The sequence below is a fragment of the Ranitomeya variabilis genome, chromosome 5 (genome assembly GCF_051348905.1).
Source record: "Ranitomeya variabilis isolate aRanVar5 chromosome 5, aRanVar5.hap1, whole genome shotgun sequence".
NCBI classification, from domain to species: Eukaryota; Metazoa; Chordata; class Amphibia; order Anura; family Dendrobatidae; genus Ranitomeya; species Ranitomeya variabilis.
In genome coordinates, this window is record NC_135236.1 from 362,111,661 (window position 1) to 362,127,364 (window position 15,704).

The following is a 15,704-nucleotide window of genomic DNA, read 5'->3' on the forward strand; positions in this document are numbered from 1 at the left end:
CAGCTAAATGACAGGTCTGTACAAAACGTGAGCTGTGAGCATGCCCCATGATAGAGCTGTGCGCATGCCCCATGAGAGAGCCGCGCGCATGCCCCATGTTAGAGCTGCGCGAATGCCCCATGTTAGAGCTGCGCGCATGCCCCATGTTAGAGCTGCGCGCATGCCCCATGTTAGAGCTGCGCGCATGCCCCATGATAGAAATCCTTGAACGTAAGAAAAGTAAAAATTGTTTGTTTAATTTATTCTTCACAAAGTTACTAAAATGGAAAAGAAAAAAAAACATAATAATTAGCAATACGGAGTGTTAGAAGGAAAGCTACGGTAATTTCTAACAATTTCAGATTGTGGTCTCCTTAATGATATGCAGACTTCTTCAGGGCTAATTGCTGGCAGGCCCTTTAACTACATCCTTTAGTGGTAGCCATGACATTTATGTTCAAAGCACTTAAAAACAGTGGACATCATGGATTTCTTTAATAGGCAAAGTTGATGTTCTGAGGCGCTTCTTTAGACAAGGATCCCTGTTTTAGCTAATAGAGAGGAGATCAAGATGAGGGACATTTAAACAAATAAAAATATAAACACATATATTACATGTAATAAAACAATAAATTAAAAAAACAAGTCAACCCAATCAGTTGACATTATGCATTAAAAATTAGCAAACTAAAGTAAAAAATACCACAGTTACAAAACACAAATGGTTACATGTGAGCAAATAAGAACAAAACAAAAGTGAATGCAAATAAAAAGTAAAACCATCAACAACAGCAAACAATCAATTTTAAATCAATATTCCATTTAAAAGGGGTTGTCTCCGCAACAATAATGGTTAAAATAGTAAAATGCTTGTAGAAATAAGCCATTTTAATCTCATTAACAATTGTGTCCCTTTACAATTATATTGTTTTAACGCTCATTGTCTTGGTTACCGGCCACCAATGCAGCCAATTAGAGTGTAGGGAAGAGCGAGGCCTGTTCTAGGGTGGCTGAGAGCTGATGTTTTTCTCTGGGAGGGGGCCAATATCCATGGCACCTTCCTAGGCTATTATTATCAGCCCACAGCTGCTGCCTAGCCTTTGCTGGTTAGATTTTATAGGGGGACTATGTGAATTAATTTCTGGGGTCCCCCTGTAAACTAGCCAGAAAAGACTAAGCAAACAGCTGTGAGCTGATATTAATATCATGGGAACCTTTATGATTATTGGCTCCTTCCCAGAATATTAACATTCGCCTTCAGCTTTCCCTCTGCTGGTTATTAAAATGACACAGGAGCCCACGCAATTTTTTTTTTACTTCTTTAAAATAAACAGTTGCTCTTTGGTTACAGCCTATGTACATTTGTTCTGTTAGGCTATGTTCACACGTTGCAGTTTTTGCTGCGGATCCGCAGCAGTTTTCCATGCGGTGTACAGTACAATGTTAACCTATGGAAATCAAAAACCGCAGTGCACATGCTGCGGGAAAATCCGCGCAGAAACGCTGCGGATTAAAAGTAGTAGCATGTCACTTCTTTGTGCGGATTCCGCAGCGGTTTTCAACCAGCACCAATAGGAAAGTGCTGTTGAAAACCTGCAGAGGAATCCACAGGAAAATCCGCAGTGAAAACCGCAGTGGTTTTGCACTGCGGATTTTCCAAATCCGCTGCGGAAAAATCCGCAGCAGAATCCGCAACTTGTGCACATACCCTTAACGCTCCTACATAGGCTCCTGACAATGTGTGTGTAGATTTGTGTCTGTGTTTGTTTGTGTGTGTGTGTGTGTGTTTACTTATCAACTTAGTAATGAGGGTGTCCGGCTTGGGTTTGGTGTCAATGACAGCTGCTGACATAAAGTCCTAATCCCATTATCCTGATGCCACTGCATCAGCATGACAAAGTTGGTGTAAACCAAGAAAATACATCACAAAACTTTTTTTTAATACATTTTTTAGCTCACAAAAGTTTTCAATGTTGTACAAAAACGCATGCAAAAACACATGCTTACAAAAACGCATCAAAAACGCCAAGAGATGCAGAAACCTTGCAGAAATTTCTGCAAGCAAATACTCAACGTGCGCACATAGCCTAATGGGTCTGCATTATAAAAAAAAATACATTTTTCAGCATGTGACCTTACATTTTATAATGTATTAGATTCACAAGAAGTACAAATAACGGGAAAACTCACTAGATTTATTATGTCATTTCTTTCAGGTAATTTTAGACCTGGACAGAAAATACAAAATAAATATAATACAATAATATTATGTAATACATAAAATATATTTGATTGTTTCCTACAGCATCACTCTTCTAAGGTGATTAAATGAAACAAAACATTAAACTATAATGGTAGGCACGGTACTGTATAAGGAACGAGCCTCTGACTGCAGAGCCCCTTTAAGGGATAGCTAGAGGGGAAAACTGTGCAGTGCCCAATTCCCCCCTCCCACTACTTCCCCAGGTGATGTCACGATGATTGGGACGCCCAGCGGACGAACCGGGGAGAGGAGGGGAGTCTGGCCACACCCTCAGGGGTTAAATTCTAGTCACGGGACCAGGTTCTCCCTCTTTCTCCCCGGCTGACCCTTGGAAGCTGTTGTGACCCTTGGAAGCTGCTGTCCCGGACATCCTGACCACCATGGCTGCCTCTACGATTGAGGCCCTACAGCAGGGAGCTGCACAGGAAGGTGAGCAATGGTCGCGATCCCTTAATTCTTGCCTGGGTGCTCACCTTCCTGTGCCCTCTCCTCACCCCCTAGCCTCTCCGTCGTCCCCCAGGGCTCTGTCCCTGCACACACCCCCTCCTGGGGCCTCGTCCTCTCCTGTCGCCCCTGCGCTGCTAACCCCTACTCGCCTGCCCATGTTATCGGCCCCATCCACTGCAGACCCCGATCCCCCGGGGCTCCCGCTCTCAGCCCCCAACGCTCCTGCTGACCATGGCGCAGCGGCGCCGCCAGGTAGACGCTCGGGGCGTTCCTCCCGTCCTCCCAAGCACCTGCGTGTCGGAGCGGAGCCGGCGCTGCCAAGCCGCCGTGCTTCTGCCCCACGTACGGCTCCGGGGGGCGCGGCGGGCGTCGTGACGCTTGCCTCAGGTTCCGCTTTCCGCCGGTCCCAGGCGCCCGCACCATACTACGAGTGCGCCCGGGCCCCAGTCACTTCCGGTCCCCACTCCGAAGCCCGGGGCCTGGCGCGCTTAGTGGATGCCTCCCCCTCTCACACAGTCCAGGCCTGCCCTGCCTCCCAGAGTGCAGTGCGGGCCGTGTGGGACACGTCCACTTCCGGCCCCACTTCCTCCCTGCAGCCCCACGGCTTTGCTGGGGCAGGCAGGGGACCGCCCGCCTCCTCGGTGTCCTCGGCTGCGCGCCAGCCGCTCAGGAGGACCGGGGTGCGGCGCGGGCAATCAGACCGGGCGCAGCGCCGGTCCCCTGCAGCGGCGTGGAGTCTCCCCTCCCTGATGCCGGCCGGGGACCATCAAGCCCCGCCCACATACGCCCCTGCACGCACTGTTAGCACAGTGCTAGCCTGTGGGGCCCCAGCCCGCCAAATCGTTTGGGGGGGCGCCTCATATGCAGCGCGCCCTAACCCCCCGAGTCAGTTCCCGCCACGCAGCGCCACGCCGGCCCCTGACACACCCGGGCTGCTCCACCGTGGTCCTCTGGCCAGCCCACTCCTGGCCCGCCATGTCCCCCCAGCAGGCACATCAGCATTGCCTGTGCGGGGGGGCGGGCGGTCAGGGGCCAGAGGCACGAATACGGCCGCAGAGCGTGATGACCGGTCTAACCGGACCGGCCAGCACGCTCTGCGGCCAGGAGTGTACGCACCAAGCATGCACACAGTCGCACCAAGCACAAACACAGATACAATAAATTATGCGCCACCAACACCCCCTTGGTCACAAACGCAAATCGCAGACATTTTACTATCAGCCCCCGCCCCTTTAAGCTCCCCCCGCAGTGCAAGTCTAACAGTCGCTGTGCCTTCCCCGTCTACGCCCTACACCGCCACTCACGCCCCATAACCAAATTAACGTCCCCCCTAATCCCGAATTAAATGCCCCCAACACAACCCCTAGACAGGGCGATCGCAAGCATAGATGCCGCAGATCGTCCTCACCCTCATCATCGCCACCGTCCTCGCTGTCCCTCTAGCTGTCGGCATTCCCACTCCAGTCGCCGACACCACTCATACAGGAGCCGCAGGAGCCACCATAGATCCCGCTCCTCCAGATGGCGCTCGCCATCCACAACCGACGGCTCAGACACATCGGGGAGTTACAACGGGCGGTACTGGTCGCATGCCGAAAGACTGCGGTCTCACCGGTCACCCAGAGTGGCTACCCGGTGGGAGCAGACATTGACACCCCCCGTCACCGACCAGGCGGAGGTCGGAGCCCCAGTAGCCTCTCGTCCTCGAGCACACGACAGATCTCATCCGTCACATGCTCCGTCTCTGGCTGCCGCACAGGGAGAACTACCATACATACCTCCCCGGTCCACCAGCCAGCACCGAACCATTGAGGCAATAGAAGCCGGAGCACCTCCCTCTCCAGGAGTCGCTCGGCACCAGATGCAATGCAGCAGACAACATCCCTGTGCCACGGCGCTGGCCTGCCATCTTCATCCTTCCGGGCGGGCGGTCAGCACCCGGACAGCGCCACGGCCGGAGCCAGAGTCCCTCCGTCCGGAGACACTCTGCCTGCATCTGACAGCGGTGAATTCCCTGATTTCGGTGAGCTCTCGACCATACAAAATGTGGGAGAAAGCGAGCTAGCATCCGCTATCAAGGCCCTAGTTCAGCAGTTGACTCGCCCAGGCGTACCAACTGACACTAGCACCGCCCAAGCAGCTAGTGTTCACAAGGATGCATTTTTCTGTGGTGTTAGCCCATTGGGAGCGCACGTAGACTTAGAAACAAAACAGAAAATATGGGGCAACGATTACGTAGATATATGGTCACTGTTATCGGCCGACCAACAGTCCATAGACAACGAGCGGCTACAAGATAGGAACAAGCCAAAAATAGCGCAACTGGATTCAGGCTTTCGCGGTTCTCGGCTGCATCATGAGCCAAAAGCACCCAGAACGCTGTTCCGAACTATTTTTCTATCAGGACCTAATCTATAATTCATATAAGTGTCACGGCAGGTCTGCATGGAAGCGGTACGACGAGGAGTTCCACAGGCGGTTGGCCATGCAATGAGACTTGGGCTGGGGGGTAAAAGCGATGGATGTATGGCTACGACTCATGCTGTCCCAAAAACAGCCCCCCTTTTCAGCAGCGACCACTATCACTCAGCAGCAGCAGGCCAGAGTACAGGGGTCGTACGTGGACATGGGGCCTGCTTACTTTTTAACGATGGATACTGCCGTTTCCACGGGTCCTGTAAATATAGACATGAATGCTCCTCCTGCAGAGGTGGACACCCTGCATCCAGGTGTACCCGCCAAGCAAACAGAGCGCCTGCGAGGTTTCACCCCGGTAAACATAACCGCAATGGGCCCATGGCTAAACCGTTATCCCAATAAAAAGTGCAGCAGCAGCCATATTTCGGTTTTAAATACGGCTTTTATATCCCCTTCGAAACCAGTCCCAAGTTAAAATCGGCACGCGAACTCTCCAAGATTTTACAAAAAGAAGTAGAACTAGGCTCGATGGCGGGCCCTGTTGTGAATTCTGTTCTCGAACTCCCTCCGGTGGTTATGAATGGTACTTCGGCGAGTTCTGTCCATGGACTCCCTCTGGTGGCTGTTAGTGGAGCTGCTGGTTCTGAGGTTCCTTCCTCAGCTGACCTCGTTTAGTCCTAGGCTGGATGCTCTATTTAACTCCACTTAGATCGTTACTGGACGCCAGCTGTCAATGTCCTAGTGCTGGTTCAGTTTGCTCTTGGATCTTTCAGATGACCCGTCTACTCCAGCAAAAGCTAAGTCCCTGCTAGCTTATTTGTTTACCACTGATTTTTTGTCCAGCTTGCTATCATGATTCTGCCTGGCTAGCTGGAAGCTCTGGGATGCAGAGTGGCACCTCCACGCCGTGAGTCGGTGTGGGGTCTCTTTTGCACACTCTGCGTGGTTTTTTGGTAGTTTTTTATGCTGACCGCAAAGATACCTTTTCTATCCTCAAGTCTGTTTAGTTATGTCTGGCCTCCTTTGCTGAAACCTATTTCATTCCTGTGTTTGTGACTTCCATCTTAACTCACAGTCAATACGTGTGGGGGGCTGCCTATTTCTTTGGGGAATTTCTCTGAGGCAAGTTAGGCCTTATTTTCTATCTTTAGGGGTAGTTAGCTCTTAGGCTGTGAAGAGGCGCCTAGGCAGAGTCTGGTACGCTCCACGGCTATTTCTAGTTGTTGTGATAGGATTAGGGGTTGTGGTCAGCAGAGCTCCCACTTCCCAGAGCTTGTCCTGTATTACTAGTTTGCTCATCAGGTCATTCCTAGTGCTCCTAACCACCAGGTCATCATAACAGGGCCCATTAAAATCATTGCGTGCTCCATCACTGACTGACAGCCCGAGTAAATCTTCACCCAGGGCTACCAGCCAGTCCAACCAACAGGAGCCGGTTTTCATCCTTCAAAGGAAGGGTTTTACAAATGAGCTACACAGGAGTCAGAGTTCCTCCGTCGTCGGATGTCACTCCTCCATTTTTCAACAGGTGACCTTACATTTTATAATGTATTAGATTCACAAGAAGTACAAATAACGGGAAAACTCACTAGATTTATTACGTCATTTCTTTCAGGTAATTTTAGACCTGGACAGAAAATACAAAATAAATATAATACAATAATATTATGTAATACATAAAATATATTTGATTGTTTCCTACAGCATCACTCTTCTAAGGTGATTAAATGAAACAAAACATTAAACTATAATGTCATGTAGAAAAAAAAATTAGGAGCACAAACAAGGCTACTGGGTCATCTGTACCATAACAGCTTTCCATGCCTTTTCTTTGTCAAAGTCTCTTAAGGAATTGCTGGAAACCTACAAATGTAAAATAAAATATAAAGTATAACTCATTTACATGAAATGTATCTGCATCATGAAATAAAGGGACACAAAAGAGATATGACCCCAATGCACATGTACTGCATTGTAGTACATTATTGAATAGCGCGCATGCTTTGATAAGGTGTTAAACATTTAAATAAAAAAGCTATAGCTGTCATAATAAGGCCATGCAAAAAAAAATTTTCTTTGTATAAAAATTTTTTATTGTGTAAAAGCAGCAAAAGATCAAAAAATGATATCAATATGGTATCATTGTAATTGTACTGACCCGAAGAATAAAGCTGTCTTATCAGTGGAAAAAAAATATATTTTTAATTTCCACAGCCCAATGTTTCACAGAATAGTTTATTAGCTCTGGGTTATAGGGTGCGTGTCCACGGTCCGTAAGGACGGCGCCGCCCCCTTCTGTACGCGCAGTGATTCCGGATGTGTTCATTGCACACATCCGGAATCTCCGCACCCCATACATAGGGCCCTGTGATTTACCTTGCGGCGACAGAGGGTCGCCGCAAGGTAAACAGACATGCTACGCTCTAAAAAGAGGCACCACATGTCCATAAAACGCAGGGCCGCCGGATGCGTGTTCACACGCATAGTGGAGACGGGATTTCATAAAATCCCCTCCACTATGCTGTAACATCTGGACGCTGCGGGTTGAACGCTGCAGTTGTACGCAGCGTTCAATCTGCAGCTAATATGGATGGATGTAATCCTGAACGTGGACACATACCCTAAAATGCTCGCTACACCCCTAGAGCAATTCCTCATCAGGTGTAATTTCCAAAATGGGGTCAGTTGTTTCAGGTTGATCACTTTTCAGTGGCTCTACAAATGCAACATGGCGCCCACAGTCTATTCCTGCCAAATCTGCTCTCGAAAAGTGAAATAGATATCTTTCTCTTTTGAGCCTAGTCATGTGCCTAAACAGTAATTTCCCCTATAGATAGGGTATTAGTGTACTCTGTAGAAATTGCACAACAAAATATGTGGTCCATTTTTTCCTTTTACCCTTGTGAAAAAGAAAAAATTGGACCTAAAGGAACATTATGTGGAAAAAAAAATATGTTCTTATATTGTCAAATTCCGTGAAGCACCTGGGAGTTCAAAATGTTCACCACACCCCTAGATAAATTCCTGGATGGGTATAGTTTCCAAAATGGGGTAACCTGTGGGGTTTTCTGCTGTTTTGGCACTTTGGGGCTCTTCAAATGAGACATGGCATCCAAAGTCTATTCTATTCAGGTCAAACATGCGCTTGAAAAGTCAAATAGCACTTCGTCCCTTCCCAGCCCTGAAATGTGCCCAAACTGTAAATTCCGACCACATGTGGGGCATCGGCTTACTCAGGAGAAATTGCACAACAAATTGAGTGGTCCATTTTCTCCTATTACCTCTTTGAAAATGAAAAATTTGGGACTAAACCAAACACTCTCCTATGGCCACAAGAACACGCTGAGTATTTGGCGAGGTTTTTTTCCCTCTCAGTTTTTGTTTCAATTCTGAATTTTGGCTTACAATCAGAGTAAACATATTATGGAAACCCATGCACCACTTCTGCATTTTTCACCCACTCCTGGTTTTGGCTTACAAATACTGAAGTAAAAAACTCCCCAAATACTCATAGTGTGCACATGGCCTAAGGCTACATTCAGTATTTTTAAGTCAAAACTGAGAGTGGGTCAGAAATGCATACTGTATGAGGTGCACATGTTTCTATTATGCTTTTCCGCTGATTGTTCCTCTCCTAATTTTGGCTTACAAATACTGATGTGAAATATTGACCAAATACTGCAGTGTAAACGTGGCCTCACTTTCCATTCCTGGCTTTGACTCCAAAAATTGCATTAGAAACAGGATATATACAGTAATTCCAACCTATAACAATCTCTGACAAATAATTTCCTAATGCTGTGAGATATCCCAAGACTATGCATCTTAATTGATCCAAATTTTTAAATTTGCAAAACACATTATGAGACCAATCTCGTACCTACCAGAAATAGGAAATAAAACTGTACTTGTCTATTTGCTTTGGGCAATATTGGATATTCCAGTCTGTTTTTGAATGCTTATGTTATTAAAGAAAACAGCACATTCCCCAAGTATGTGTCTCTCCATCATATAATGCCATGTGCATTATACATATTGTTTTTACTGATGGATTTGAATGGCACAATGTATTTCTTCCGTTTACCTGACACTTACTTTATTACTCCTGTAATCAGACTTGTCTTCATGTGACACGTTCCACAATGAATCCCGCATTCTCATCTGTGATTTGTAATGGACACACTGGATAACAGTTACATTTGTGAGCACTGCCTGTATCAGCAGGATCAGCATCAGGAGTAAGAGCAAAACTTCATGAAAATGCTAGAAGAGATAATGTCAACTAGTCACTCATTCAAATATAAAAAAAAAAATCACCCATAAATTAAAGTTATGTCAATATGTAAAAAATATTTTATTGCAAGCTAGTACACAGCATATAAAAAATGTATAGATAGTTTCTCTCCTCAAGATTGAAATTGCAACACTCAAAAAGAAAAGTCATGGAATTATGGAAGCCACAGGACTAACAGATATGTTACTGATATGCAAAGGAAGAAAAATAAAAACTACATTTTGAAAACGTTTCAATTTATTCAGTATTGACACACAGGGACTTCACACAATTGCAGGCCTTGGCTGCTATCACTGAGGTAGTAATGGTAGTCTGAGGAATGTTCTGCCACGCTGAATACATTTGTGCACACAAATAATCAAGATCCACTGTTGGCAGCTGCCTTTACAATTGCCAATTATGTCCCAGATATGCTCAATGGCAGACAAGTCAAGAGATACTGCAGGTTATGTTAGAATGTTTAAGGTAAGCGGGCTTCTCACATTAGCACCAGCAACGTAAGGCATTGTCGTGTTGAAAGACAGCTCCTAACACACTTTGGATAAATGTTTGTACCACAGGTTCCACAACCAAATCAATATAACACAGAACTGTTAGTGTACCTGGAATGAAGACTCCATTGCCTTCCTGTTTTGTACCATGGTGGCATTTGAGAGAGGTGGCATGAAGTCAATGAAACACGTGTAGCTGGATGTCTGGCTCGTAACCCAATATAAATGCCTTCTGATTAACATGTAAACATTGTTTGATGCTTTAGGCTTGGCATGTGATGTCCATTTTCACTTTAAATACAGAATGGACCTATCATGAAAACAGTGGTACATCCATTTATCCAAGAAGCTGTTTTTCAACATGACAACGACAAGCTCCTTGTTGCTTGCGCTACTGTGAGCAACCTGTGTGGCCTAAATGTGCTACCATGGCATATAGAGTCACTGGACTTGTCTTTCATCAAGCACATGTGGGATGTCATTGGATAGAAATTAAAAATGGAGCTGCCAGTTGCGGATTTTGATGATTTGAGGGTATATGTACATTCAGTGTGGTAGAACAATCCTCATGCTATCAATGGTACCTTGACAAGGCATCTAAATGTGTCTATTTCTAAACGTGGTGTACATACTTAATAATGAAATAACAGACATTTTGATATTTAATCTTTCCAAGACTTTTTGCTTTTGGGGTTGAAGGTTCAATGTTGTGAAGTCTATTAAATAAAAAAAATATAGCAGACTTACCTTAACAGCAGGTGGGTAGGTTTTAAAAAAATCAATAGTTCTCAGAATATTAACAGACAAATATGCAGATGTAGTAAATAATACTGGCGATGTAACACTGCTGGTAGCAATCAGAACTTCCACCTACAGGGAACCACAAAAAATGTAAAGTTCAAGAAAGAAAACATATGTAATTTTTTGGAAAAGGGTGTGCAACAGAATAAGAAGAGATTAGGTGGGTTGAATACAATGAAATCAAACAAACAGTCATTGCCCTCTTCCACACAGGAGTGACATTACCGCCAGAAGCCTCAACATGATTGCTTATGCTGAATTTAAGAAACATGGCTGGCTGACAAACATGATAAATTGTCACACTGTGGGCATGGTCATGCCAGCCCATGAGAAGGCATGAATTCTCTTGGGAAGTGGACTACTATTTTTTAACATGCTTGGTTGTTTTCATATCTGCCACATACATAAGGTCAACATCCTATATCTCCATAATGAAGTGAAGAAAACAAGACTATCTTTTACAGCTGCAGCTATATGTGGAAATGTACAGTTGATAACGTAAATGTGGCACCCCAGGAGTCCGGTTGCCTCCTTCACAGGGGGTGATGTCATGCCTGGGAGCAAAGAGGGGTCCCCTTGCCAGGTAATTTCAGCATACGACACCTTTCCAGACTCCAGACCAGAAGGGGGAGCTCTAATACCAGTTTTAGGGGAACTTCCCTACAGATTCTGGCCTGGAGGCGGGGTTAGAGGAAGAGTGAGTGTTAGTCTGGGCAGCAGACAGTGAAGGAGGAAGAGGCAAGTGAGGAGAACCTGGAGGATTGGAGCTGCGACTGAGCTCACCCCAGGACTGAGCGCCAAAGACTGGACACCGGAGTCCGTGGTTGTGTGGGAACTGCAGGCCCAGCAACTAAAACCGGGAGGAAACAGATTGCAGGTCTCCTGGCTCCAGCTGACACCCTGAGGCACAGCAGCATACGAGAACCCGGAGTCACCATGAGGGAGTGACACCTGGAACAGGCTCAAGCTGCCTGCCAAGCGGGGAAATGTTTCATTTCATGGACAGACTGTAACAGGAACTTGTGGGGATCTTAAGGCACCAAGAACCTAGGGAGCAGCGCAGAGGGGAAGGCCTCCAAAAACACATGGCTAGGTGGACCCTGAAATGCTTCCAGGCTGCCCAGATCTCCATGACCACCTTTCACTAGGGAGGGGGGGGGGGGGGGAAGACCCGAGTGGGAATTATATTAAGTCCATTCCCCGTTGGATAATTCAATCGGAACTGTGAGAATCAGAGTTCGTCATCTGAGATACCGGTATAGCGAAAGGGGTATGGTTTGCATATTCTGCCGAAGGAAGCCAAATAAGTTCAAATTTGCCCACTTTGTCTGTGAGTATGGCCGATAGTTTTTCGTTTATCATGTACCAAGAAAGACGTGATTTAACTCCCGATAGGTCTAAAATTTTTTTTTTTCCAAGCCGATGCTATAGTTTGTTTAGCTGCTAAGAATATAAATGTGATGAGGGCTGGGGAATATTTAGGAATATAGGGGATACGCTTGTTTAGTAGAGCTTCCCAAGGTCTTTTCTTGAGGTTAACATTTGTTATAGAGAGGATCAGGTGGTATATCCTGGTCCAAAACCTGCGTACAGTTGGACACAGCCACCAGATATGAAGCATATCACCTATAGAGTTACAACCTCTAAAACAATTTGGGGAGTAGTTAGCAACTGCCTTTGCTACCCTGGCTGGAGTCAAGTACCATCTAGTCAGCACTTTATAATTAGTTTCCAACATGAGGGTGTTTAGTATTCCTCCAGTGGAGGAGGACCAAATCTGGGTCCACTCTGAGTCTGTCAGGGTAGGACCAATATCGGACTCCCAGCGAGAAGTATAGCCTAGGCATCGCCTGTGGGTTGGCGAATTAATGTGTGAATAAATAAGAGTTATGATGCCTGGAGCATGTGGGTTTTGGCGGCACCTCTGTTCAAAGGGGGTGAAGGAGTAAGGAGGGGTAGAGTTTTTAGTAAAGATTGGACAAAATTTTTAAGTTGCAAATAGCGAAATATTTCTCTAGGAGGGAGATGATGTTTATCACTCAGGACCGAAAATGGAACGGTGGCGGTAAAGGGTGGCTCTATTTACTCTGGGGAGGCCGCCCCTCCAGAGTAAATTGTTCTTTTATTCTATAAACTTCTGACAACATGTCTCCGAATTTCCAAGCAATAAATTTTGAATTTTTTTTCTGAAAAGGAGAAATGGTCAAAAAAAACCAAAAAAAAAACCAGGGCTTTCAGACCTCAAATAATGCAAAGGAAATAAGTTCAGAATCATAATCATTTAGAAACAACATTACTAACGTTTTAACTCGGGAAGAGTTCAGAAATCAATATTTTGTGGAATAACCATGATTTTTAATCACAGCTCTCATGCGTCTTGGCATCCTTTCCACCAGTCTTTCACCTTCTGGCACAAAAATGTAAGCAGTTCTTTGTTTGATGGCTTGTGACTATCCATCATCCTCTTGATTACATTCCAAAGGTTTTCAATGGGGTTCAGGTCTGGAGATTGGGCTGCCCGTGACAGGGTTTTGATGTGATGGTCTCTTAATTTTTGCCAGAGCTGTATATAGCACCATCCATGGTGCTGTTATCGGAGCATGTGCACTCATCACTAGTTTTGACATTTACTTAAAGGGAACCTTTCAGCTGATACATGCTTCCCAAGCCATGGGCTGCACGGAAGACTAGTCATGCAAGCGGGTGCCTGGCGGCTTGTCTCCACCTGCTGACAGTGACTGGCAGGCCTGTGCCTATACGTGCAAGTAGGCAGAGGCTTATCAATTGACTAGCTGCAGCAGTCACGTGATATGAGGATAATGTGATTTCACAGCTATAGCCATATTCATAGACTGGAGGTTGCAGTAGGGCGCTGGCACATGAGTGGCAGTGGGCGAGTTCAGCTGTCTGTGTTTTTTTTTTAAGCACAGGAAACAAAACAGTAAAAAAACATAATACACAAGATAACCCCTTTAATGACAGGTACTTTGCTGCATTAGAAGGGTCACAAGCAAAAGCAGACACAGAACATAGTGAAGGGTCAAACTTTTCCAATGGAGGTTGAGAATGTCATTACCCTTATCAAGGTTTTCTCAACCTTAGCAGGCAAATAATGTACTGTATATGCAAGTCAAATTAGAAAGAAGGGTCCTCTGATACCGAGACCCTCTCCAAGAAGTAAACAAAACTAAATACACAGTGTTAAAAAAATAATTTACTGTACTACTAATGCTTAGTTATGATAGGCTAAGACTACACGGCAACATGCGGCAAATGACATCAAGTCTCAGACAAGTCACAACCATTGCAGAAATGCTTCTGGGTGTTTGTTACTATTGTACAGTGCTATTTGGATGAGGTTTTTTTACATTCAAACCACTAAATGGGTTGCAGGCAAAAGTTATCTGCTTGCATTTTGGACGGCATAGCGCGCACAAATTAGCCAGAATTAACTATGATGCAACAGATTTGGATTTGTTGTAAGTGAAGCATCACAGTCAAGAGTCATGCAACCGTCTTACTATCAGATGAGATGTCACAGTTATGTGTTGCCCTAACTATATATTTAAAGGGAATCTGTCAGTAGTATCAACCCTCCTAAGCTGTTTACATGGGCATACAGGTCATAGGAAGCTGAAGGTTTGATTCCAGAGAAATCTACCTTTGTTTATATGTAAATGAACTGTTCAGGGCTATGGACAGGACACTGATCTGCATGAGAATCTGTCTTCAGAGTTTATTTTAATTGAGAGGAGCCGTTACCAGTGTGAGACATGTAACTAGTACAGAACGGTAGGCCTGAAAAGTGTCTCATAACAAACATCTGCAGCTCTCACAGCTCCGCTGTATTGCAACAATATTGCAACCCTGTCTGCCTGTGAGATGGAGGCTGAAGCTGGGAGGAATCTGCAGATGTGTCAGTTATAATCACACAAAGCCCTGCAGGGAGATTACCAGAGAACGGCCATTACACATCACACTGGTAACACCTTTATATAATGTATGCTCTGGAGGCAGATTCTCTTAAAGATCTATGTCCGGCCCATAGTCCTAAACAGCTCATTTACATACAAGAAAAAGTGGATTTCTCTGGAATGAAACATCGAATTGCAGATATCAAGGTGTAATTTTCTTCAGCTTCCAATGACCTACATGAAATATGGACAACTTAAAGTTAAGCCTACTGACAAATTCCCTTTAAAATATATTTTCCTTCTCTGTAGGCCTCTCTTAACTCAATAGTTAATAGTGTAAGGTCAGCCAAGAATTCAGGGCAGGGATCCTGCTATACTCTTACCAAACATTTACTTGGATACTCTGCTGCAACGTGACTGGCAATAGCACTAGGAAAACACTGAAAGAGAACACAAAACAGTGGACATTTATTAGCTCTGAGGTATCTGTCAGGAGCACTATCATTTCAGCAGAAGAAGCAATACCAATGGCACGTACATTACCAATGGAGACAGAGAGAAAAGTAGTATAAAGCTGATTTACAGTCTACGGCATGATATGAGCTAGTTGTTGTGGCTTCACTGCATATAACTTGCAATGAATTAGAGAGCTGGTGACTTCTGCAGCACAACCAGATGTGTTTCAGGGAGTGAGGCTCCACAAAGATACTGCACATAAAAATGTAGGTGCGCTATGAAGATTTTATTCTTCATTGTAATGTAAATGAAGTATTCATTGTGTGCGAAAATTGTTCAGCCCTATTTAGTATTGGTGTAAAATCCTTGGAAGGTCACACTGAAAACTGTTTGACCTTTTCATGTTTCATTTTACTCATATATGTTTTTGTACTGTGTAGCCTGAATGTTAATGCTCATATTCATGTATACTATGATGATGTGAGCAAATCCATTAATTTCCCTACTTCGCCACGGTTAAGAAAAAGCATGCGTCTTTCCGTAATTGTAATATGATCGTGCATTCCTGTGTGATGTATATCTCTTCACTTGCGATGCCATTTTATTTATTTATCATCCCATATCACTTTAATATTATAGAC

General features: G+C 45.0%; 1 protein-coding gene across 10 annotated transcripts in view; it reads right to left on the reverse strand.

Annotated features, from left to right (window-relative positions):
• Window positions 1-220: 220 nt before the first annotated feature.
• The window catches only part of MLC1 (modulator of VRAC current 1), an 82,367-nt gene continuing 66,883 nt past the window's right edge, over window positions 221-15,704 (reverse strand). For 4 of the 10 annotated variants that reach the window (XM_077264889.1, XM_077264892.1, XM_077264893.1 and 1 more), the window contains exons 10-13: window positions 14,991-15,047; window positions 10,640-10,762; window positions 9,203-9,370; window positions 221-530 (exon numbers count right to left, since the gene is read on the reverse strand). In XM_077264889.1, coding sequence (XP_077121004.1) covers window positions 474-530; window positions 9,203-9,370; window positions 10,640-10,762; window positions 14,991-15,047 — 405 coding nt within the window. In that variant the 3' untranslated portion in view covers window positions 221-473. Of the gene's footprint in view, window positions 531-6,685; window positions 6,971-9,202; window positions 9,371-10,639; window positions 10,763-14,990; window positions 15,048-15,704 lie in introns of those variants that run through there. The other 6 variants (XM_077264885.1, XM_077264894.1, XM_077264886.1 and 3 more) reach the window with 3 other exon arrangements.